The following is a 24,659-nucleotide window of genomic DNA, read 5'->3' on the forward strand; positions in this document are numbered from 1 at the left end:
AAATCTCCATAGTTCATAGAATTAAAATGAATTATTGAAATTAATTTTTGAAAACGTAAACAAATATCATAACAGATTGAACTTTTGAAATAGTATGATTCGTGTGCCACGCAACGAGGGACGGTGTTTTACATAAGATACAAATCGTTATTTCTTGCACTTTTTATTATTTTCATTACATCTGTAATTTAAGCCTAATAGATGTCATTGGAAAAACTGAATCTTGATTTTCGTATAACAATAGATCACATATTTTAGACATGAAAAGACACTTGTTGATTGATTGGAAAAGAGGCTGATGCATTTGACAGGAGTTTTTATTAAACATTATGAAAACAAGATTCTGAACAACATTCCATTTCGAAACATTTTGGTTTGGACTTACTGACACGTAAGGACATTTATAATTTCGATAAATATATAGAAATTATAGTCTATGTACAGTTTTTTTTTTTCATTTTATTGATTTCTTTTTTTGACATAAAACAGCACACGACAACACGTGTGGTTATGTAACCTCAAGCCGCTGTGCCTCAAATTAGACCAATAGACAGAGAGATTGCTTCATATCGAACTGTATCATAATTCATAATTTAAACGAAATAAATTAAATCAATATTAACAGTGGTTTTCAGGTGAGATATCAAACAGATACTAACCCAGGTAAAGGAGCATACCTGGAGACATTATTTTAAGAGTCTGGCCGATAGATCTGTTAGGAAATAAGCAAACACAGGTCGGAAAGAATTTGAAAACTGACTTAAGACAATTTACGTGCATTAGATAATCCACTTTGGCAACTTCATTTAGTCTGAACAAGACGGGCTATATTTCAAGCTCAAATGCGCATGATTACTTAGAGCAAAGTTTGCACACAAACCCTCTAGTATAATTATATCCGCATTGAATCTCTTGACATCTACCTGTAGTGTAATTCAGTATGGTCGGAAGCCTATTATCATCACAATGTTGCAATTCAAAACAATAGGCAACTGCTTTATACAGAGTATGCTACAGTTTTATTATGTCATAAAAAGATGAAACAACCATTCTTGCCCTATGAATAACGGTTATTTGAAGTTTTATGTCGTTCAACATATATATATATAAACGTTCTTGAAGAGATGATCTTCGTTATTTTTGTTATCCATATCTAACCGGTTTTCTACTTTGAAGTACAAAATTCCCATAATCAGAGCTTCTGTTAATTGCTTTCGAATCTGGTGCATAGAATATTAGCAGCAATTAATGTCCTTGTGTTTATATGCACTTTAGATCGACTATGTCCACCATAACAGCAATTAACACAGAGGAAAAGAAATGTTATATAAATCCCAATTCTTCAAATTTTAGTGCAGTAGGCTTTCTTTGAAATTGTACATTTTCAATAGGATGAGAATATCTTTGTCATTTGCATGCTACTACATACAAACATCGTATTAAGACGTTTTAAATAATCAAGCAAAAAGGACTTTTTAAAAAGAAAGTTAAATTAACACCATTTGACCTCTACATATGTACAAGTGGGAATAAATAACTCTGGCTCAGTTCGGTGTTTTTTTTCCCTTTGTTCTTATTCTGTACTTTTAAACAATAGAAAAGAAATGCAAGAACGGATTTCATGTGATTTCGCAGGTACGCATGAGTTCCTTCACATACAAGGTTTGTGTCGAGCAGAAGAAACGAAAAAAAGAGAGAAGAGAGAGTGGTTAAGGGCCATGCTTTTCATCCAAGTGCTGTATGAGGAAGAGAGAGAAAGGACCTGGCGCGTTTGGAGTACCATACATGTCCCGCATGCAGGATTGGTGGGGTAATGCAGACTTGAGCAATGCTCGAGGGCCCTCAAAGTTCATAAGTCCCCTCAACCTCAGTTCATGACTGAGAAAAGCCAAGGATGTATTGCTATGTCCCTTTCTTGCTAATCAGTGTTTTAATATTAGCATTGTTCCTTAAAAAGTCCCTTCACGGGCTGAAGTTTCGTTTCCAGTATGTTCTCATCGCCATTAAGACTCATCAAAAAAAAAAAAATAAAATAAAATAAAAAAAAAAAATAAGAAAGCGTCTGTTTGCCTTTAAACATGTCGGACTTTGCAGTAATCATAAAGACAAAAACAAAAACAAAAAAACACGAATTTACAGAATCCAAAACTGATGGGCCTTTGGAGGTTATGCGTGATCCCATATTTAGAGCGGAGGTGTTATGAAGTAGAAGGGTCCGTGCAGTATCTGTGGAAGATAATCCTAACATTACACTAACCTTAAGACTTTTATGGTATACAGTAATATATGTACACAAATAATGAGTGAAGACTTTAAATATGTCGCTGTAATGTTAGACTACACTCTTAAAAATAAAGGTTCTTCGGTGTTTCCTTTCAGCACTTTAAGTTCAGAAAAGGACTTGACATGTTTGTCCATAACCATTTTGGCGGTAAAAGTGGGTAGTTCTTTGGAAAAGAAAAAGTGCTGAATGTTACATTACGGATTCTCTAGATTTGCATATTGGGTTTTGGGTTCTTTAAAGCACCAGTATAGATGTTTCTCTAGAGTCCTTAAACAAAGTATTTATTTGTGGAATTTAAAAAGGATCTCCTAAGGCATCAGACATTTATTTTCAAGAGTGTATGCTCTAAAGTGGACACTGAGTATTTAAGATAAAAACTGCAAATAAAATTCACACTGAAAATCATAAAAAATGAAGGTTTAAAAAAACGAATACGTCGGTGCGGAAAAAGTCCTTAACAAGAATCACTCTCACATGAAGAATTCCGTGGAAGTGGTTTTGCCGTGAGTGCCGTTGGACGGGTCCCGAGTGTTGCCGCCGCCTCCGTTAAAGGTTCGGCTCGCGAGCTTCTCGTACTTCTCCTTGTACAGGTCCCGCTCTTTGATCAGACGCGCCACGTCCTGCTTGAGTTGCTCCACCTGGCTCTGAAGCGTGCACTTTTCGCTCTCGAGCATGTGGCGCTGCTGCACGCGCTTGTAGCGGCAAGACTGCGCATAGCCGCGGTTCTTCAGGGTTCGCCGTTTCTGCTTGAGACGGATCACCTCTTCTTTGCTGAAGCCTCTCAGTTGCCGGTTGAGCTCGCGCACCGTCATGCTCACCAGCTGCTCGTCCGAGAAGCGGTCCTCGAGGCGCGCGTGCGCGTGGTGGCCGTGGTGGTGATGGTGGTGGTGGTGCACCGGGTGGTGGTGGCCGTTCGTGGCCGTAGAGAGGTCTTCTCCGACGTACTGCTGACCGCGATATCCCTCGTAGGGCTGGTGGTGATGGTGGTGGTGGTGCGCGTTACCGATAAGCGCTTCCACCGCGTCCTCGGGCGTCAGGTTGAGGGCCTCTGGACTGATGTGATGCTGGTAGTTGGGGATCCAGTAGAGATCTTCCAGCTGCGGCTTGCCCGAGGAGCCTTGGTTGTTGTTGTTGCCGTTGCCACTGTTGTTGTTGTTGTTGCTGACGCCATTTCCGAGGTTCTGCCCAGGCTGCGATCCGGGACTGGGGGCACAGAAACTTGGCGAGGAAGGCACCGAGGAGCAGGGTGTGCTGATTGGGGTGGAGGATAGCGAGCCCGGGGGCAGGCGGTGGCAATAGCGGTCGGCCTCCGGAGGCTCTTTCTTGACTTCAAACTTCATGAGGTCGAAGTCGTTGACATATTCAATAGCCAGGGGGCTGTTGGGCAAATCTGCGCTCATGGCGAGATCGGTGGCCATGTCAGTCCATGCGACGACACCTACCCTAAGAGCCAAAGCGACACGCGTGGGTTTCGCTGGGACTTTGATGAAAACGACTGAAGATGAGTGCCCAGGGTTTAATACATAAGCATGAGCTTCTATTTATAGTGCAGCGTGATATACGTATGCCCATGCATGTAAATGTACTTGTACACCTGCCAGTTTGCCTGTTGTTGACAACTTATCCAGGTCAAATTCACGCGTTAATATCACTGGCCAGGGCGGCAGAAACTCGAGACTCGTGAATTCAAAACCACCAACCTGACTCGTCCTCGCTTCACTGCGTTAAAGCTGACATGTGGTTTCAGAGTAATCGTCCTTTGAGTAACCGAGATTTCAAATATCCTTCTTCACCTCCGTGTCTGAAGTCCCGTCTAACCGGAGGCAATAAAGTTTAAGCTTTCATGCGAAGAAAGCGAGAACTTTCCTCACATGTCGCAGAAGAGTCCGTCACACAACAAACGCGCGCCCGTCAAGTTCAGAAAACGTCAGACTTTACCTCGAAGTCCAAAGGAATGATGCTGCTTCTGCTGCAGCAGTTTTTTACACAGGGACCGCAACAATGTGCGTGACAAATCTCAGTGTAACGTTAAGTTCCTCTGATGGGACGTTACGACGCAGCCCGACGAAGGATGCGGATTTCTGGCTACTAAATTCACCTCCCTCCGCTGTCACTTTTAAAGTTACATGGACTGTTGTCACCGTTGCTTTCCGTTTACGGCTAGAGCTTATTTTTGCACCGTTGTCCACCGTTAACACGCAGTATCACTGAAGCCCTGAAAGAGGCAATGTACCACTTTATACACATGGCCCATCTGAGCGTCCCACCCAGAGAACGGAAAGGACCAATGGGAGGAGGCGTAGCTGTAGACATGCATATTCCTATAGCGACGCCTCTATGTGGCAGCTGAGCCGAACGCGCAGCAGCTGACAGGGGCTTAAACAGGTGTTCTTCCCGCCCCCTAGCGACGCCTCCCCTGTAACCGCACGTGGAAGGTGAGCGCGAGGAAAGGCAATAGCCCAGCTTGTCTTACATAGAAAATGTTTATTTAGAACAGAGCAAACACTTCTTAAACGTTATATGCAATGCAAACGCTTTAGGTATAACTTTAAAAAAAACTTTATAAAATGGATTGTACGCGTAGCCTAATTTTCATGACCAATTTAATTCTATGTTTGATAGACATCGCTTTTTTTTTTTTTTTTTAAATGACCATATAGTTAAATTGGCTTATGTTTCACTTCAAAACTAAAAGTCAATCTTATGAGAAATTGAAATAGGCCTACAATGAAAGCAAAATTAATAGGCCAACACATCAACAACTGAATTAACATTTAGAAAGGGAAATTACGACGCAATAACAATGTTTGCACTTTTAACACCCTGCTAAGTTATTTCTCATTTAAAAATGTAAATGTGATTCAATAAACTCCAGTGCAACGACAATTCAGAGCAATATTAAACTAATTATGCATCACGTTTCCTTTCACAACAATTAGGCAATTTATTAACAATTAATTATTTGCTATTATTTATTTAGGCATATTAAATTTTCAAAAGCGAGCCATCCTTTAGAATCCAGCAGTTAGATGACATAGGATAATTATTCTACAAAAACCCTACTGTGTTTGGACAGACCGTTTAAAGTTGAAATTGATTAGATAATTATGTATTAAACTGCATATTTCCTCAATGTGCCGTAACCCCGTGAACAGTCATTCAGTGTATTGATCTGATAGGATAACACAAGCGCATCTTTCCTCCCCGCTTATGACCTATCGGCGGTGATGAACTCAATAGCGCGTGATCCAGCAATAAAATCAATCCACATTTCCGCCGGATAGGGAAAAATGCGCAATTTGTGCGGGTGAGTTAATTATGATCTGCCTCGCCAGTGCCAGCCACGCTCCGGATTTCTTTCGCAATTAACCTCTAATTGCATCTCGACTCATCTGCGCGGATCGACAAATAATTAAGCCCCACGCAGCGCGCGCCTTCATCACCACAGCATATGTCTTAATCAGAGGAGCCAGTCTCGCGCTAAAGGAAGTAGGCTACCCAAAGATGAGGGTCAGTTTAGCACCCTATGCGAGGCCGGGTCCTTATTGCAGTGTAAGGACACCTAGGAGTATAGATCAATATAAAAATGTTTGAAATATTATTATAGTGCTTTGTTAAAAATAAAAGAGACAGAAAGCCATATTGAGAGTCACTTAAAGGAATAGTTCAACTAAAATGAAGATGTACTCACCCTCAGACCACCCGAGATGTAGCTAGAAATGTTTTTCTTCATAGGATCAGTTCTGAGGAATTTGGCATAACATCACTTGCTCAGCAATGGATCCTCTGCAGTGAATGGGTGCCGCCAAAATGAGTCAAAACAGCTGATACATGCAGGACTCAAGTCCATCAATTAATGTCTTGTGAAGCAAAAGCTGTGTTGCTTTTGGCTAAAATATGAGTTGTCTATCCATAACATTGCTTTCTCCAGTGAAAAAGTTCTCATCTGAATCAAGAGAGAATTAAGCACAGATCAAGCACTGCTTATAGTTTATAAACCAAAATAGTTAAGAACAAATATGTCTAATTTTGTTGTGAGAAAACATCAGGGAATGGACTTTTTCCACTGCATTTCAAAGGATTATGGACTGTTATTTTGCGACAGTGTAAAGTTAAAATGCCTTAATTATTCATTTGTTTTTTACAAACATGCATCTTATCACTTCATAAGACATTAATTGATGGACTACAGTCGTGTGAACTTTTATGAACTCTTATTCTGACGGCACCCATTCACTGCAGATAATCCATTGGTGAGGAAGTGATATAATGCTAAATTTCTCCAAATCTGTTCCAATGAAGAAAAAACTCACCTACATTCTGGATGGCATGAGGGTGAGTACATTTTCAGCAAATTTTCATTTTTGGGTGAACTATTCCCTTAAAGTTTGACAGGTCTTTACATTCATATGCAGTACTCATTCTGCAGTTGGCTCAGATGCTTAATACTTGCCAATTTGTATAAATGTATGTGTATTTTCTAGGCTTCATTATCAATTATCAAGATAAAATCTGATGTATAACTTACTTTTTTACTACATCTGAGACCTCTACTAACTTTATGTAACATGCTAAGACTTTCTTTCCAGGTGCCAATGAGTGAAATACAGACACGCTTGAGGCTCAAATCTGCCAACGGAGGGGAAAAAAGAAAAGCCTAAGAGGACGGGACAAATCATATCAAGGTATTTGAAGTTGAAGGTGTGCTAAGTCATTATGGAGGTTTTATCAAATAAGCATGAGTGGACCTCAAAGTCCAAGCTAAGCAGTCCGCTTTGAAAATGTCACATTTAAGAAGATCCGCCATCGTCCATTCAGTGAGCGGAGGTGGGTGGGTGTGGATGTGGCCGAGGGCTTGAGACATAAATTTTGAAGTCAGGGCTTTCATTGTGCCTTTGCATATTGGGAGTTAGCTGCTGGTGCAGTTCTACCGATTTAAGCAAAATGGACATCAGCACGTCCAAGGAGAAAAAGAGTATGATAGTGTGATAGAGAGAAGGGGGGTTTGGACTAGACATCTGCGGAAATGACTGAGACAGATTTGTCCGGTTAACCCCTCTTTAGCCAAAATAGTTGAGAGGTGCGAGGTGGAGTAAGGGGTTATCGGAAGAAGGTTTGGAAAGGAGGTTTTTGTGGGCCTCAAAATCTCACAAATGCCCGTTCAAAGACTCAGCATTTATCGTTCGACTATATTCAAACTAACAAGTATACAATGTTCTATGAAGTTCTCAGCGAAAAAAAGTGAGTTAAAAAGAGCGACAGAAAAGAGCATGTTAAAGAGAAAAAGAGACAGATTCCTTCAAGAGAACCAATAAAAGTAGAAATGGACACAGGAATAGATTTTAAAAAATGCACTAAAACTCAATAAGATAAACAGCCATAAAGCACAAGCAGAAAGATTGGAAAAAGATAGCAGGAGGGAAAAAAAAAGGACAGAGGACAGATATACTAATGAGTAACTACTTGCAGTGGAGGTATGATCTTTATTGATGGGCTGGAGTCTTTGCTGAGCTGTAACATGTTTGTCTTTTTTATGCCTAGGCGATCTATTGAGGTAGAGAAAATTACACTTGACCTTTCATTCTTTCCTTTTCTCATTCAAGAGAGATTGTCCTCGAAAAAATGTGAATGTTTTCCTCCTTTCTCTCTCGCTCTCTTCCTTCGTTCTCATTCACATGCGCTTTTACTAAAAATTGAAATATTGATCTTAATTAGAGTTTGCCGAGCTCAGCAGCTCGTGTTGAGCTTTGAGACAAGCGGCAGCAGACATCTGTCTAAGGCACTTACATCCTCGCCGTCAGAGCAAGAGAACGAGAAGGAAGGGGAGGGTGAGAAAAGAAAGAGTGATTGCTCCATGAATTTCCCTTTCTCTTCCCATGCAGATAACAGACTGGTGAGTGACCATTGTTAAAGAGCATCATGACTACGGATATATGCATCACACCTCACATCTTTTCCCACCTTTCTGTACAAATCAAAGGTTATGACTTTACTGTACTAACTGAAGTTCTATGTCCTTTGTTTTATTAAAAAAATATATAAAAAAATGTGGTAACATTGAAGCACAAGGGAAATAGGGAAAGTTTTGTAGAATTTTAAAACTAGAGACGTGAAGCATATAATAAAAAAAGCCTTTAACTCTAAACTTATGTATTATTTGAGCTGTAAAGTTGTTTAAATTGTACTTTTAACGGTATTTTCGGGTTTGAGGCTTTACATTTAGCCAAAGTTGAAAAACTGAACTTTTCACATCAAAGTTTAGTAAGTGATTAATAAAAGTGAATAAGGACAATTCTTTATTTAAAAGCAGAAATATAAAGCATACAATTTTTAAAAAGCATTTAGACCTACTCCTGTGTTAAACTGTATATATTATTTGATTAGTAAGGTTGTACAAAATGTCATTTTAATGGTTATTATAGGTTTTTAAGCATTGTGTTTAGGACACAACTTCACACAGCAAACGTTTGTCAAACTGAAATCATGTTAATATTGTTAAACATATTGTTTATGTTTTGTGGCTATATATTTGAAACTGCATTTTAACATTAAAGTTGCCAAAATCATTTAATGTGAATTTTTTATTTATAGACTCATATCTGACAAAACAACATTAATTTTGTGGTAAACAAAATTATGCAGAATATTCAGTTAATGCTTGTGATAAAATGTGTGCATTATTTCACCTTCAAAGTAATTTAAATGGTTATTTTATAGTTTTAGGCATCACATTTAGACAACAAAGTTGGACATAACTTTACACAACAAACATTACTGTGTTATTTTGTCAAAATAAAACCATGGCAACATGCATATTGTTTGTCTTGTGGCTATATGATTGAATCCATTTGAATGTCGAAGGATACTTCCAATACAATCACCTTACTTTTGTTCAATAAAAGGAGGGTCAAATCAAATTTCTTATTTTTTTAGTGAATTATTATTATTATTTTGATAACCAACATTGTGCCACAAGAGCTTAACTATGAACTCCGGCATTCCTTTAAAATAAAAAGAAAAGCTGAACGCAAGCGCCGCAATGCAAAAAAGACAAATAAGCTAAGAGGGGTTAGGTGATGTATGACAACTTTAGTTGATTTTACAACACCCATATCAACATGCATTCTTGTGAAGTATTCCTTCCTGTATGAACGATTAAACACGGGAAAGATAGACAGAGAAGTCAGATGAGGGAGTGTTTTCCTTCTCTCCATCCCTCTATGTCATCGGAAACGTGGCTCGCATCATGGGCACGGCCTTTATCTCGTTAACACGGCGGCAGGCTTGTCAGTGCCAGCGAGTGTGTGCTGTTCCGCAGCGAGACCCTCGCCATGGTGTATTAATGCCCCCTGTCGTTGCTGCCGGCGACGGTTAACCAGGTTTCCCGTCGCGACCAGCAGTCGTTTGTCACAGAGCATGGAGCACGAGGCCTTGGTTCAGCGGAGCATTAAAAGTCTGAATATCAGCAGTCTCCACGCAGTGAGGGGCGTTCAAGGGATTACAACTCCCATCATCCTCTCTGTACCACTGTTTAACACTCAACATACTAATTACATTACCTGGCGGAGAGGAGGAGGAACGAATGGATCCTCAATCAAATGCACATTTTAGGAAAAGACAGGGAGAAGAAAAGGAAAATGACATTGTCAGAAGTTAGTTGTGATGGATTTGGTCAGACAGTAGTTAGAGAGGAAAAAGCGAGAGGAGAAGAAAAATGAGTTTTGAGGAGTGTGAGGGAGATGTAACATTTTTTTTTTCAGTTTCCTATAGATTCCTTAAGACTCAATTACAGTGACAGACATGTTCGATGAGCGATGTACTTCACATCCACCTGCCTCACAACACGTGTAGAGAAATGCCGATACTTTTCACGTTAAACGATGCTATTCGGAAAACAACTTGGGAGTGAGGTGGTTTGTGATGTTATATGGTTTAATAACTGAAAAACTGGTTAAATATGGTTAAAGAACTGAAAAATCCCGTCTTCCATATATGCAAACAAGTCGTGCAAATCACAAAGCAATTTTATTTAGTTATTTCCACTTTTTGAAAATAAATTTTCACAAGCTTGCATTTGAAATAATACAATTTATTTGCATAACAAACCACTACAGAAATGCCATTTTAAAAATTTCCTGAGAATTACATATACATTTGGAAACTAACTCTAAGAACTCACTGTAAACGTCTGCATTTTTTCAGAATAGTTTTTGATTATAATGCATAAATTCAGTTCTGTAACTGAATGTTTATGAACATATTCCGAGAAATGTTCAATCAGTTCTTAGAACTGCATTTCAAAATTCCTGAAACCAAACACGTGACTTCACACCAAAAAGTAGCTGTGAACGTCTCAAGTAAAGATGTCCTTGTAAACCATTATGTGACAGGAGAATTTATACTGTATATTATTAAAGTAAAAATCAAGTTAAAATGTTTCAAAGTTTATTACCGATTAAAATACCCACCATCAGCCCTCCTTTGACAAGCTTTCTGTCTGTGTTGTAGATAAGAATCGCGGCTTGATATGTAGTGGCTTTCCTGTAATAGAGAGAAGAAAAGAGAGAAAAAATTAAAGTAGAGGAAACTTTGTTTGTAAAAACATGACAAAGAAATAAATAGCACCTGCTATATAATGACAGGAGTAGCTATTGCTCTGTTTTTACTGATAGAGGAGTGACACAGGAGTGTGTGATTGTCTCAGGATGAGTGATAGCACAGAGACAGAGGGAGAAAGAGAAGATGCAGGCAGTGATGCATAGAGTCTGGGCTAATTTATGCAAAGCAGAGAGAAGTTCGTCTTGACGGCCATAATCTTTACAGTGAGAGTTAAACTGTCATTAGTAACAATTAACTGCTCTTGGTGTGAATATGGTTGAACCAAGAGAAGGCAACAGTATAACCTCACCAGGGTTGGGAATCCAAAACAATAAAAGAAAATAAAAGAAAAAATAAAAGAAAATAAAAGAAAAAAGAAAAAAGAAAATCTGAAAGCAAGAGCCGCAATGCAAAAAAGACAAATAAGCTAAGAGGGGTTAGGTGATGTATGACAACTTTAGTTGATTTATACACTCACCGACCACTTTATTATGTGCACCTGTTCAATTGCTTGGTAACACAAATAGCTAATCAGCCAATCACATGGCAGCAACTCAATGCATTTAGGCATCTAGAATGTGGTGAAGACGACTTGCTGAAGTTCAAACCGAGCATCAGAATGGGGAAGAAAGGGGATTTAAGTGCCTTTGAACGTGGAATGGTTGTTGGTGCCAGAGTATTTCAAAAACTGCTGATCTACTGGGATTTTCACGCACAACCATCGCTAGGGTTTACAGAGAATGGTCCGAAAAAGAGAAAATATCCAGTGAGCGGCAGTTGTGTGGACGAAAATGCCTTGTTGATGTCAGAGGTCAGAGGAGAATGGGCAGACTGGTTAGAGATGATAGAAAGGCAACAGTAACTCAAATAACCACTCGTCACAACCAAGGTATGCAGAATACCATCTCTGAATGCACAACACGTCGAACCCTGAAGCAGATGGGCTACAGCAGCAGAAGACCACACCGGGTGCCGCTCCTGTCAGCTAAGAACAGGAAATGGAGGCTACAATTCGCACAGGCTCACCAAAATTGGACAATAGAAGATTGGAAAAACGTTGCCTGGTCTGATTAGTCTCGATTTCTTCTGCGACATTCAGATGGCAGGGTCAGAATTTGGCGTAAAGAACATGAAAGCATGGATCCATCCTGCCTGTCTCAAGTATTGTTGCTGACCATGTCCATCCCTTTATGACTACAGTGTACCCATCTTCTGATGGCTACTTCCAGCAGGATAATGCATCATGTCACAAAGCTCAAATCATCTCAGACTGGTTTCTTGAACATGACAATGAGTTCACTTTAATCAAATGGCCTCCACAGTCACCAGATCTCAATCCAATAGAGCACCTTTGGGATGTGGTGGAACGGGAGATTCGCATCATGGATGTACAGCCGACAAATCTGCAGCAACTGCGTGATGCTATCATGTCAATATGGACCAAAATCTCTGAGGAATGTTTCCAACACCTTGTTGAAACTATGCCACGAAGAATTAAGGCAGTTCTGAAGGCAAAAGGGGGTCCAACCCGGTACTAGCAAGGTGTACATAATAAAGTGGTCAGTGAGTGTTTATATATATAATTGAAAATATATTTTAAATTCCAATTCCTGTTAGGAAGCAAAATTGAAAATAACTGAAATTTAAATAATAAATGAAAACTAATAGTAAATAAAAATGAATAATAATTTTTTAAAATTTAATGATGACAAATAAAAAAAAGAATAATTAATAATGAAAATTAAATTAATCAATCAATCAATCAATCAATCAATCAATCAATCAATCAATCAATCAAGCCTTTAACAGCTTTAGGACCCTACATGTATAGACATTTTTGTTTGTTTGTTTATTACTCTCTTGTTGAAATCTGAAATGATCTCATAATATGCCAACATATTTCTGAGGATAATAAATGCAGTAAAAATAGTTTTCCAAACATTATCCATTGCTTCTTTCTCAAAATAACTAATAGAACCGTTAAGGAATCCAAATTGAATCAGAATTGCCAAATTCGCTAAACTTCATGCTATAATGAGGTGAATTTGAGACCAGCATTTTTTCAGTCTGTATGCAGCAGATGATTTCAGGCAACAGGATGAGAAAGTGACATGTGAAAAGCCATGGTGGTCTGGTGGGCACCTGTGCTATTCTGAGACACAGGGCTGCCATCAATGATCCCGAAGGGGAACTGAGCTGGAACTTGGCATGAGAGAAATAGGAAGTTGGCAGAGGGATGTGTGTGTATGTATAACAAGCATAAATCTGTATAAATATGCAGACATGATACTTGCCATCACTCATGAACACTTTGGAAATAGAAGGAAACACTACATGCATGAACATGAGCTAAAACGAATCAGAAACCCTGAGGTATACATTTTTAAATATTTGCGTATAGAGAAGAGAATGAGTGTATGCCACGCTTCAGTATGACCATATGACTGTGAAAAGCCACTGTTAGGGTGTAAAGTCAGAGGTTAATGACAGCAGTTTCTGCTCTGCAGTAACTAATTTAAGAAAGGAAGTATTAAAGCATGAGAAAGAAGACTGAAGAGTTGAAAAGAGTTCAGATGAATACTAAAAAGTTAGAACCAGATTCTCAGAACCTTTAAGAGAAGTTGAGCATTTCTTGCTGAAAAAATGCCGTTTGTGTGAGGGAAGTATATCAAGTTTGTCTTATTAAGTGTGGAGAGAGAAAGACACTGTTCCATAGGGTGCGGCTGGCGTGTGTGTGTGTGTGTGTGTGTGTGTGTGAGGATATAGGGGCCCCTCTCCACTAATCCTCTAGTAGTGAGAGAGACATGCCAGCTTCAGCTGTGCCTGTCCTTAACAACAAACCTAAATATTAGTAACCCCTCAGTAAGTATTATATACCTCATGTAGCCCCTCTCTTAAACAATATCAACCCCCTCGATATTATTAACCCCATCACTGCATATTAAATAGCCTAACTTCGTACTCAATAAATATTTATTACCACCTTACTCTTTATATATACAGTGACCCTAAAAAGTTTTTGGACTCTTAAGCCACACTTAACAAGCCTATTTTAAATTATTGCAATGCATTAGATGCAAAACAAGTGGCATCTGCAAACTAATTTTGCAAGACCTATTATTAGAGCTAAGTTAATTTTTCTGAGGAATATTTTTCTAATTAGTCCAATTTTTGGTATGCATATTAAGTAATTTCCTCAATTTTTACACAGACGTCCTGGCAGAGTAACAACAGGTGTAGTTGTCATCACATTAACTACATTTTATCTGAATTTTTAATAACAATCATTTATGCTAACAAATGTGAAACGTTTTGTTAGCTTTCTTTAAAGTACCACCTGGTTTTATATTTAACTAGTGCAATAACATTTATTCATTATTCATCAAGTGTAGCTTTAGTGTTCATATACAATGTATATACTGTATGTTATAATTATTATTTTATACTGAATCTGTTAAATCTGAAGTCCTGTAGACAAACAAGTACACACCTTTGGCCTGTGGGCCTGCTGCAGGGGGGACCTTTGGGGTTTCAGGGTTCTCTGACATGTCAGGAGAGCTGGACAAGGAGATGAAGGAAGGCAGCTTCTCAGGACCCGAGCAGGACGAGCCCTCATCTGCCTGTATGGACTCTGTAGATTGTGTCTGAACTTCCTCTGAACTAAGGCGGCAAAACACCAAATAATACAAGATTTTTACAAGATTAAAAAAAATATATTTTATATATAATAATAATCAGCATGCTTATGGGAGATTTACATGGTTATTCAGGTCGCTTCCCTATAATAATATTATTCAAATAATGATAATATTTTTTCAACAGTACAGAAAGGAGAAAGAGATCAGTTCCTGATCCTCCTGACCTTTTTAAAATGTCTCTAGTACGGGCTTTCTTGGCCGGTCCAAAGCTTGTGTTACAGCCGGAGCGTTTCAAGCTCTGTCTGTGGTGCAGTTTGCATTTGGATCCACGTGGACACACGCCGGTACTGGAGAACTCTGGACACACCAGCGTGTGTTTCTTCTTACACTGTGAAGAGAGCAGAACATTCTTAATGCTTTATTTCTTCATATTCAGATTGAAAATGGATGTTTTATGGGTTGGTTATGAACATGTGGGACATTGTCAGGTTAAAAGGAAATAGAGATTTCATATGTGCCACACTCTGTAGGAGTGCACTGAAGTTAGCAAAAGTAAGTGTTTGCTTGTGATCACACATCAGTAGGTGCATGTATCTGATATGTGAGAGAAGGTGAGCATGTGTTTGTGTGTGTAAGTGAGAGTAGGTGAGAGTGTCTGTGTGCCCGTGTAATTTGGGCGTAAATTGGTAACTTCATTCTTCGAGAGACCCGATCCCTCCCACCTGTCAGAGGAGCTAATTATACCCCACTATGGGGTGAGGAGCGCGAGACGCGTGTATAAGTGAGAGAGAGAGACTGGGCGAGTGTGGGGCATGTTGCTCCAGAAATAAACAGAGAGAGAGAGAGTGTCTGTATGTGTGTGGGAGGGAAGGGTGTCTAAAGGATCGTGTGTCCGGGAACACTGTGGACTCCCTGTCACCCCTTGGGGCAGACCGCCCAGAGACACTTTACCCAACAGGGATCAAGTCAGAGCCACAAACGGCCTAAAATTACCAAATTTACAGTTATTTGGTATTATCTTGTGGTGCTTAGAAATGAGCTAGAAACCAGAGAGATTTTGTTAAATGAAACCCCCAGCGACCGTTCACACAGGAAACATTTTTTTTTGGTAATCCAGCTGTGCTACTTTTTTAATTGTCTCACATATGTATCAGATTGCTGCTTTTTTCAGTTTCTAGCACCAGAGACACCACATTTTTATTTAACCAAAATGCTGATCAAGACCCCTTACTAAAGAATTAAGGAGGTCAAAAGTACAAGCCAGATATGATGCAAACAAGACAAGACCAAAACAAAACAACAAAAAACCTAAATCAACACAAAACAAAACAAAATAGCAAACAAAAAAAATAATAAATACAAATAAAAAATAAACAAAACAAAACAAAAACAGACATAAGACAAACCAAACAAAACAAAAAAGCAAAACCAAAAACAACAAAATACATAAAAAACAACAATAAAAAAAAACACGTAAAAAAAATAAATAAACACACAAACATTTTTGTAAAGCATGTTCAAGTGTATGTCATTGACTGTCACACTAACTTCAAAAAGGCATGTATAGTCTGACTATGGTCTAATAGTCTTTAAATCCAAGATGACAGCTTTTGCTTTATTTACTGTTAAAGAAAAAACACTAAAAGTATATATTTTTTCTATACACAGAGTCTAGTGTAACTGGATTATCGTACCCAATGAATCTGGGTCTCTAATGCCCCCTAAATCATCCTATAGACAACATCATCACTCACCACACTTATGGCTAATTGGCCCAATTTGCTAAATCCCTTGCCACTTGAATTCAGTCGATTCCAATTCCACCCCATTTCAGAAGAGCATTTGGGACCTTTCTTTTTTTAAACACCCATTTGTTTCTTGTTTGACTGATAACATCCATGTCGAGCTTTAATCATTCAATGGTCCGGCAGGAGGCAGATAGAGCCAATGTGTAAATTGTGAGAAATTACAAGAGATGTGAAGTGGGATAATCTGATCACACGGCATGTGTAATTTTAACTATTCTGATTTTTGGTTCACAACAATATAGACAATTATTAATTATATGTCTGACTATTATTATTAAATAAAAAGTTATAATCACTTTCCCCCCCCTAAAAAGTCCACATTTAATGGACGTTTCTTCCTTTTTTTATGCAATTATATAGGACACTGACTGAAAGAGATGCTAACTGGCTAACCATTCAGCCAATCAAAGCATAATATGAACCAGGTATTCTTAAATCATCAGAAAATGGTTCAGTTTCTTTTTAAAAAAAACATCTACAATGATCTGAATGAAAAGAAACACCACTGCAATTTCAGTGTTCACTAACTCTATGTATTCGATGTCGGCTTAAAAAAACAGGGCCAATATGGCGTCTAGGATGGGTCCGGGCTGTTTTGCACACTGGCATCTCCGGGGCATTTATAATTCAACAACATTGACTGCATCCACTGAGTCTACTCTCAGCCGCCAACAGACCGTTTGATGCATATTGACCACTAAGATGGCCAGAGCTGGTTGAATCCCCCCAATGTCAGAATTGTTAGTTGGCTGCTATGCTACATTCTGAATTCAGGGGGAAAAAGTTTTTAATCAGTCTTTCAGGAGAAAAAAAGGTTTTGTCTATTAGTTGTCAAGTTGCTACAGTGGCCTCTTACAATGACTATTTTCCCAAATTTGCAAGGTTCATGACATCTTTTTCAGGTCTTTTTCAAGAGCTTTGGCTAATGTAAATAAAATTTGGATTTCCATATGTCTGTTGAGTCTTTTGTTGAGTCTGCTGCTCTATTACTCGAAAGAGCTGATAATTTGTTGCACAGCAGTATATTATTGTGGAAGTGTTGACAGAATCACCTGCCTCTTTAGGCAGTCGTGGCCTAATGTAATGGCTAGAGTCGGACTTGTAACCCAAAGGCCGTGGGTTCGAGTCTCAGGTCCGGCAGGGATTGTAGGTGGAGGAATGAATAACCAACACTCTCTCTACCCTCAATACCACGACTGAGCGGAGACCCCTTGAGCAAGGCACTGAACCCCCAACTGCTCCCCGGGAGCCGCAGCATTGGCTTCCCACTGCTCCGGGTGTATGTTCACTACTGTGTGTACACTTGAATGGGTTAAATGCAGAGCACAAATATGGTATGGGTCACCATACTTGGCCACACACCACTTCCCTTTCCTTTTTTTTTTCTTTCCCCTCTTTCATCCCCTTTCCAAGTGGGACAAATCTGGCTTTACCTGGTTAGTTCAGCCAAAAATTAATACTGTCATTTACTCAATCTCATGTTATCCCAAACCTTTCTTTCTTCAGAAGAATACTAAAGAAGCTATTTAAAAAAAAAAAAGGTTTCAGTGTCTTTTTGTCTGCACAATGAAAGTTAGTTGGTTCCAATATTGTTTTGGACCCCACTGACTTTCATTGACTTTCATTTTATGGACAAAGACACTTCAAAAGATGATGACAGCAATTTCATTTTTGGGAAAACTATTCCTTAAACAATTAAATTAAACAAAATAAATAAATAATTTTTTGTTCTTTTACAAACATTATTATTGGTTCAATATTTTACTAATAGTTTTTCATGATACTTTTCTTTACTGATAATAATGATCAAGAATAAAGTCTACACACTTATACCAACAGTTAATATGTATGACGAGCAAGCAAATACTCCTAATCCCGTTCCTTTCATTTCCACCAACATTCAATTCCTACAAATTAGTGGAAGCTCCAACAGGAAAAGTATGGGTGATATAAATCTTACCTAACTTGTAAGTTGATTGGCTATTTGAAATCATATCTAATTAGAAGAAAATCCTGCTGATGGGAGATGGACGCAGTACTGAGAAGCCTCATTAACTTTGATGTTCACGGCTGTGATCTGGGCAAAGAAAACACAAAAGCCCGAGTCCTCCCCAACCACGCTCTCTCATATATTTTAATTTACATAAAAGCAGCAAAATAGAGGGAAAAGAGAAGAGTGTGAGAGAAAAAAAGAGAAGTGGATGGAACATCTTTATATCAGTGCAAGTTAACAATTTTCCACTTGATTTAAGAAAGGCTGGGAAGTCTCTGGGGCCTATTAGAAGAGCTTTCTACTGGCCACAAAGCAGAAAGAGTCAGCACATTTTACATTACTGAGACAGAGAGCAAGAAAGAGAGAGAGACAGAAAGAATGTATGGTGGTGTGAGCTATGATAAAGAGCTAGGAAATGAGAATAGTGACAGAGTGATAGAGGGATGAGAGGAAGAGAAGGAGAATCAAAAGAAGAGTGATCAGGATGAGGTGTGAATTGATGTGACCAGCAAACAAAAGAAGAAACGGGACAGAAAAATGTGTGAAATGTCAGACAGAAAGAGAGAGCCAGAGAAGGGGAAAAAGAAGAGAGGAGGGAGAAATGAAGAGGATGAGAGTGTGCTTTAACCCTTGCTCCGCTGGCGTATCCATTGCTGGCCTCTCGCCTGTACTGCTGTCATCAGCACTTTTTCACATCCATAATTATGGTGTGCTATCCATCATATCTAAGACAGTGCTTTTGGGACGGAGCAAAATTACAGACCTAAGCACTTCAGCTAATAGAATAAATATTAATATCTCTCTTCTTATATATTCTCATTCTCACCCCAAATATTTAAATGAGCCCTGACAGCAAGAGAATGCATTTGTTACGACGAAGGGAAAGCAAAGAAGAACAAATGGAGGGAAAAAAACAGAGCGAGAGACAGACAGAGACAAAGAGCGAAGACGGGAGAAGCAGAAAACACTGCGGAGAAACAATTCATTAGAATGAGACAAATCCAGAGGAAGAAACTGATAGGGACGGCGATGAAAGTTTCTGCAGAAAAACAATGAAGTGAGGCATACTGTCAGTTTAAAATAATAAATCACTTTTGTTCTGGCATATATAAATTATGTTATTATCTCAAAAGCTTCCCGCTTTAAAATCTAGCGCAAAATGGCACTACAGTTAAAAAAGTAATTTTTCGATTGAAGTATGTGGCAGTTGTCTTGGACTTGTCTTAAAATTGTTTTATAACAGAGGGCTTAAAGAGATAATTATTCGGTTGGTTGTGTGATCTCAAATGGACACCTCCACGAGGTGACTCATTCTATGAGAAATTAGAGTCCTTTATTAGGCTACAGATATGACATGAAGTCGTCTGATGACATTATTATTTTTTTTGTATTTATATATATTTATTTGTGTTTATTTAACAACATTTTGGTGTCACTTTTTTGGTATTACTTTACAAAGATTTTTTTTCCTACAATTTGTTAATGCATTTTTTAAAAAATATATTTTTCTCAGAAATGCTAGTTTATAAATGTAGCTTTACATAATTCATGTTCATTATAAATGAATGTTAAATAATGATAATTGTTAATTTATGCAATTTTAAATGTTAAAAATGCATGCACAAAGTTACTGTTTAGTGTTGTATAAGTATTGTTCATTTTTAGTTCATGATGCCTAATTAATGTTAATGAACTAAACCTAACTGTAAAGGTCGTGGGTTCGAGTCTCAGGTCCGGCAGGGTTTGTAGGTGGGGGAGTGAATAACCAACACTCTCTCCACCCTCAATACCACGACTGAGGTGAGACCCTTGGGCACCGAACCCCCAACTGCTCCCCAGACGCCGCAGCATTGGCTGCCCACTGCTCCGGGTGTATGTTCACTACTGTGTGTACACTTGGATGGGTTAAATGCAGAACACAAATTCTGAGTATGGGTCACCATACTTGGCCACACACCACTTCCCTAACTGTAAAGTGTTACTAACTTTTTAAATAAAGAAACTGAATGCACTGTTAATAGAATAGTTCACCCAAAAATTTATTTTGCACTCACCCTAGAGCCATCCAATATGTAGATGAGTTCATTAGAAATTTAGCATTACATCACTTGCTCACAAATGGATCCTTTACAGTGAATGGGTGCCATCAGAATGAGTCCAAACAGCTGATAAAAGCATCACAATAATCCACATGACTCCAGTCCATCAATTAATGTCCTGTAAAGTTAAAAGTCATGTATGTTGTATCACAAAAAAAAATAAAAAATGAACTTCAACTCATCGCTTCTTACAAAAATTACAGTCTATTATAACACTTCTTCCAGAGGAAAAAGCCCATTCCTCTCACATTAAAATATGGATAGAGAACATGTATTTTAGCTGGATGGAACAGTTTGAAGTTAAAGTCTCAATGATGAATTATTTTGTTAAAAAGATGAAACATTTTCCTTCACAAGAAGTCAACTGATGGACTGGAGTTGTCGATTACTTGCAGATGATTTTTTTCAGTTGTTTGGATTCATTCTCACTCATTCTGACGGCACCCATTCACTGGAGAAGATCCAAATCTGTTCTGAAATCTGTTCATTTTTGAGTGAAGTATTCCTTTAAGCTAACGCCTCTAAAATATAACAAAGAACGTGACTAGTACAAGTCATACAATGTCATGTATTCAAACTGGATGAAAACAAGAATGTAATAGGTACTACAACATGACGGTGGCTACACCTGTTTCATGCAGGCGAAGGTTTGTACTCTCCTGTACATCTTAATGAGACTGAGGGACAGGTGTGTGATGGGGGACAAGAGAAACGTGTGTGTGTGTGTGTGTGTGTGGGAGAGCTGGGGTGAAGATAGAGGTCACGGATGGGTTAGAACCTGCGAGATTAAGGACATAAGAGGACACTTGGTAAATGTGGGTCATGTTGTCCTCTCTTATTACTGCCCTCAATATGTCATTCACTCACAAACATGAAGGAAACCAAATGCATATGTCATAAGCACCCTGATGAAAGTTCAGATTAACATTAGGAACACAGTCAACTTTTAAGAGCTCTATTTAAAACTCTTGGAAAAAAATCATCACCAATAAACGGCATTCATTCATTAAGACCTATAAAACTGTCATCGACTGCAAATCACTTTAATCCAACAAACGCTATGAATGTCAAACTACATGTACACTAAAATAAAGAGGACCTTACAGCATCTATGAGGAAGCAAGTAAAAGTGAAAATAATTTGTGACATTGCTGACCTGAAAGTTGAACCACATCTGTTATGTGCCAAATGCTAGATCTCTCGCCATAGAGGCACCTTTTATCACAATTTTGTTTTTGAGTACAATACAGGTGGATGCTTTTTCCAGGGTTAAAGAGCTAAATTTGTTTATTTTTAGTTACTAAATGTATATAATACTATGCTACTTTACTATAATAAACTATAATACATTTTATATGAAAAAGTTTTAAAATAAGGACAAGATATTCTTTATACATTTCTTTCAAATCATATACACAGTTCAATTCATTTAATTTTTTTTATAGCAAACATCTCCCCAAGCATTTTAGAGTATTCAAGAGTTTTAAAAAACAAATTATAAATAAAATAAATAATTAATAAAAAAGGAAGTTTTATTCCAAAAAGGATGATCAAGGCCATTCCATGATGTGATAAATGTTTTAACATGAAGATTTCAATTTTAATCAACATGTTTTTGCATAGAAACCATCAAACTGTCTTACCTTATCTCCCTGAGGGCAGTAGCCTCGGACAAAGTCTTTGCACACATCAGCTTTGCGAGACACATAAACATGGCTGTAGGGACAGCTACTGTTATTACAGATACCCTTCAGAAAGTACGAGCACACAGGCATCTATAAAGAAACACAAACAGCGATTTAGAGCTTGAAAATGACTTCAGGGATCTATGCAAATTAAACATTTTTTTTTAAACAAATTTTAAACAATTTCAAACCTCAGATAACTGCAAACATTAAACCAATCTCCAGCACTAAACAGAGTAAGTGTGAATGAATATGGTTAGTTTGAGAAACCAAAGAACTTCTAAAAGAATAAGAGCAGTTACAATACAGTTTAGCTTTTAAATTCCCTTTCTAACAGATGTGTGTCAATATAAAGTAAGTGATGGAAAACGTAAGTGAGTTATACACATATGGCACCAGTATTGTATCACGTATCAATTGAAGTCCCTGTCAAAACACACATTTATCACACATTGTCTAATCAGTAATTATGTGCATGTGTCAATGGCACAGATTTGCACTGACTCCTCGTGAATATAATCTGCATGTATGAATAATCTGAACGTGACGGAGAGCTCTCTGGGTTTAAAATAGAATGTGAGGATCGCGCATACGATGAGCGAGAGGGGGGCCGCTGACCTCTTAAGTGGAATCTCATTTCCATGGGGGTCATATAATTTCTGTTTAATTAACTGCAACAGAAATATTGACCCAAGTGGGGCGTCCTACCACCTGCATGATGTGTTTATGTGCAGGGGAGGGGATTGGACGCTAGCCACGACTGGGGTGAAGGGGCTTTGGGGGTCTTGTTTCTCAGTTATTTGGAGGGGGAACTGGATCGTTTTCAATTGCAGGCATGAACTCAAGCCATGCTTCATGGCATATACACAGATGACACAGGGTGTGGGGTTAAACTGAGCCCCAAGGCTGTGGAGGAACAGGAGGAGGGGGGCTTATGGGGCTGGGACTAGCAGGTGGGCCTGCGCTGCGATGAGGTGGCTCTGCTCCTTTAAAACAAGTGGACAGCTGGTCTCTTGGTGGACTGGAGGGGTAGAGGGTGACGACTGTCACAGGTGCAGTGATTCGGTGTGTTTGGATGTGTGTGTGTGTGTGTGTAGGGGGTATTGGTTGAGTGGGGCCTTGGACAGAATACAAGCAAAAGTCTGAACAAGTGTTAAAATATGAAGAGAGGGAGGGAGAGAGTGGAGCAGGGAGAATGTATATGTGTTTTACAGAAAGTGAATGCTCTCGGAGGGGCTTTTTTCTGTGTCAAACAAACAATGGAAACAGGTGTCTCACTGTGAGAAGAAAGTGTGGTGAAAGTTTCAGACAGTGTCTTACTGAACCTGGAAAGACACTTATATTCCTGTTAAACTACACCTCTTCATTTACCACTCCTACTGTTATTATAAATAATGTATTATTTCTATGTAAGGCCTCAATATACACACAAAATAAAAGTTAGCAAGCAGCTTTACCGTATTAACAGCATTCCTACATATTTTCCATTTCAAAATTCTATACTTTTCTAGATTCAAATTTCCAAACATCTCAGTAGATTTTTAAACCGTATTTAAGTAGTCATTAATAGTCATCTGTAAATATTTTCTCATTGATTTTCTCAAAGTGACAACATACAGAGCTCATAAAAGACAATATTACTACTAATAATAATTATAAATAAGACTTTTGCATGCACACAAGAATTATTTTTTTGTGCCCTTGAGAAACTATTCACATGTGCATGGGTATTTTTTGCATGCCAAGAAACTGCACCGCAAAATGGACTGATGGCACAAAAGGTGGCTCAATGTGCATTGTCCTACATGCTAAGTTTTCTTGTGTGCACATAAAAGTCTGTGTGTTTGTGTGTGTGTGTATATATATATATATATATATATATATATATATATATATATATATATATATATATATATATATATATATATATATATATATATATATATATATATATATATATATATGTATATATATATTATTATTTTTTTTTTTGCAAAGGCCTTGAGGCTATATTCTTAGTACATTGCTAAGAATATCGTGAAAAGAAACCCAAAACGCTTATAACCTGCATTTTGCATAATGAAAAAGTGCACCTTTAGTTGTGTTTGACAATCACTAAAGAATCACTAAACAGCTGCTATGAAAACACTTCCTGTATGATAAATATATTTTCATTAAATTCTTAATTTTCTATTATATATATATATATATATATATATATATATATATATATATATAAAAAAAAAAAACGAAACAGGCAAAAGTCTGGACATGCAAACATTTTTCCATATTCTTTCTTTTTTTCATACTTTTCCAGACCTGAAAATTACACAAATCAAATTACATATTTCACCATACTTTTCCAAACCGTGTAGGAACCCTGTATTCAACACAAACAACAGATACAGTGTCACTTTCAAATTGAATTACAACTTCAATTTCTACTATATAGCAGCTTTCCAGTGTGTTCATGTATTTAACTTGCTGATGTCTGGCAAGAATGGTTTGGCCTGATTTGGTTTTAAATTATGTAATGCCAGTTCATTTTTTCAAT

General features: G+C 38.1%; 2 protein-coding genes across 2 annotated transcripts in view; both read right to left on the reverse strand.

Annotated features, from left to right (window-relative positions):
* Window positions 1-483: 483 nt before the first annotated feature.
* mafaa (MAF bZIP transcription factor Aa) lies at window positions 484-4,487 on the reverse strand. Its single transcript, XM_079431644.1, has one exon. The coding sequence runs from the start codon at window positions 3,700-3,702 to the stop codon at window positions 2,755-2,757; it is 948 nt and encodes a 315-aa protein (XP_079287770.1). The 5' UTR covers window positions 3,703-4,487; the 3' UTR covers window positions 484-2,754.
* Window positions 4,488-10,290: 5,803 nt separating this feature from the next.
* Window positions 10,291-24,659, reverse strand: part of zc3h3 (zinc finger CCCH-type containing 3) — a 91,764-nt gene continuing 77,395 nt past the window's right edge. Inside the window, exons 9-12 of the mRNA XM_079431239.1 lie at window positions 22,064-22,195; window positions 14,745-14,908; window positions 14,373-14,542; window positions 10,291-10,825 (exon numbers count right to left, since the gene is read on the reverse strand). Of these exons, the coding sequence (XP_079287365.1) occupies window positions 10,755-10,825; window positions 14,373-14,542; window positions 14,745-14,908; window positions 22,064-22,195 (537 nt within the window). The 3' untranslated portion in view covers window positions 10,291-10,754. The remainder of the gene's footprint in view (window positions 10,826-14,372; window positions 14,543-14,744; window positions 14,909-22,063; window positions 22,196-24,659) is intronic.

This window comes from Barbus barbus (assembly GCF_936440315.1).
Source record: "Barbus barbus genome assembly, chromosome: 13".
Lineage (NCBI taxonomy): Eukaryota > Metazoa > Chordata > Actinopteri > Cypriniformes > Cyprinidae > Barbus > Barbus barbus.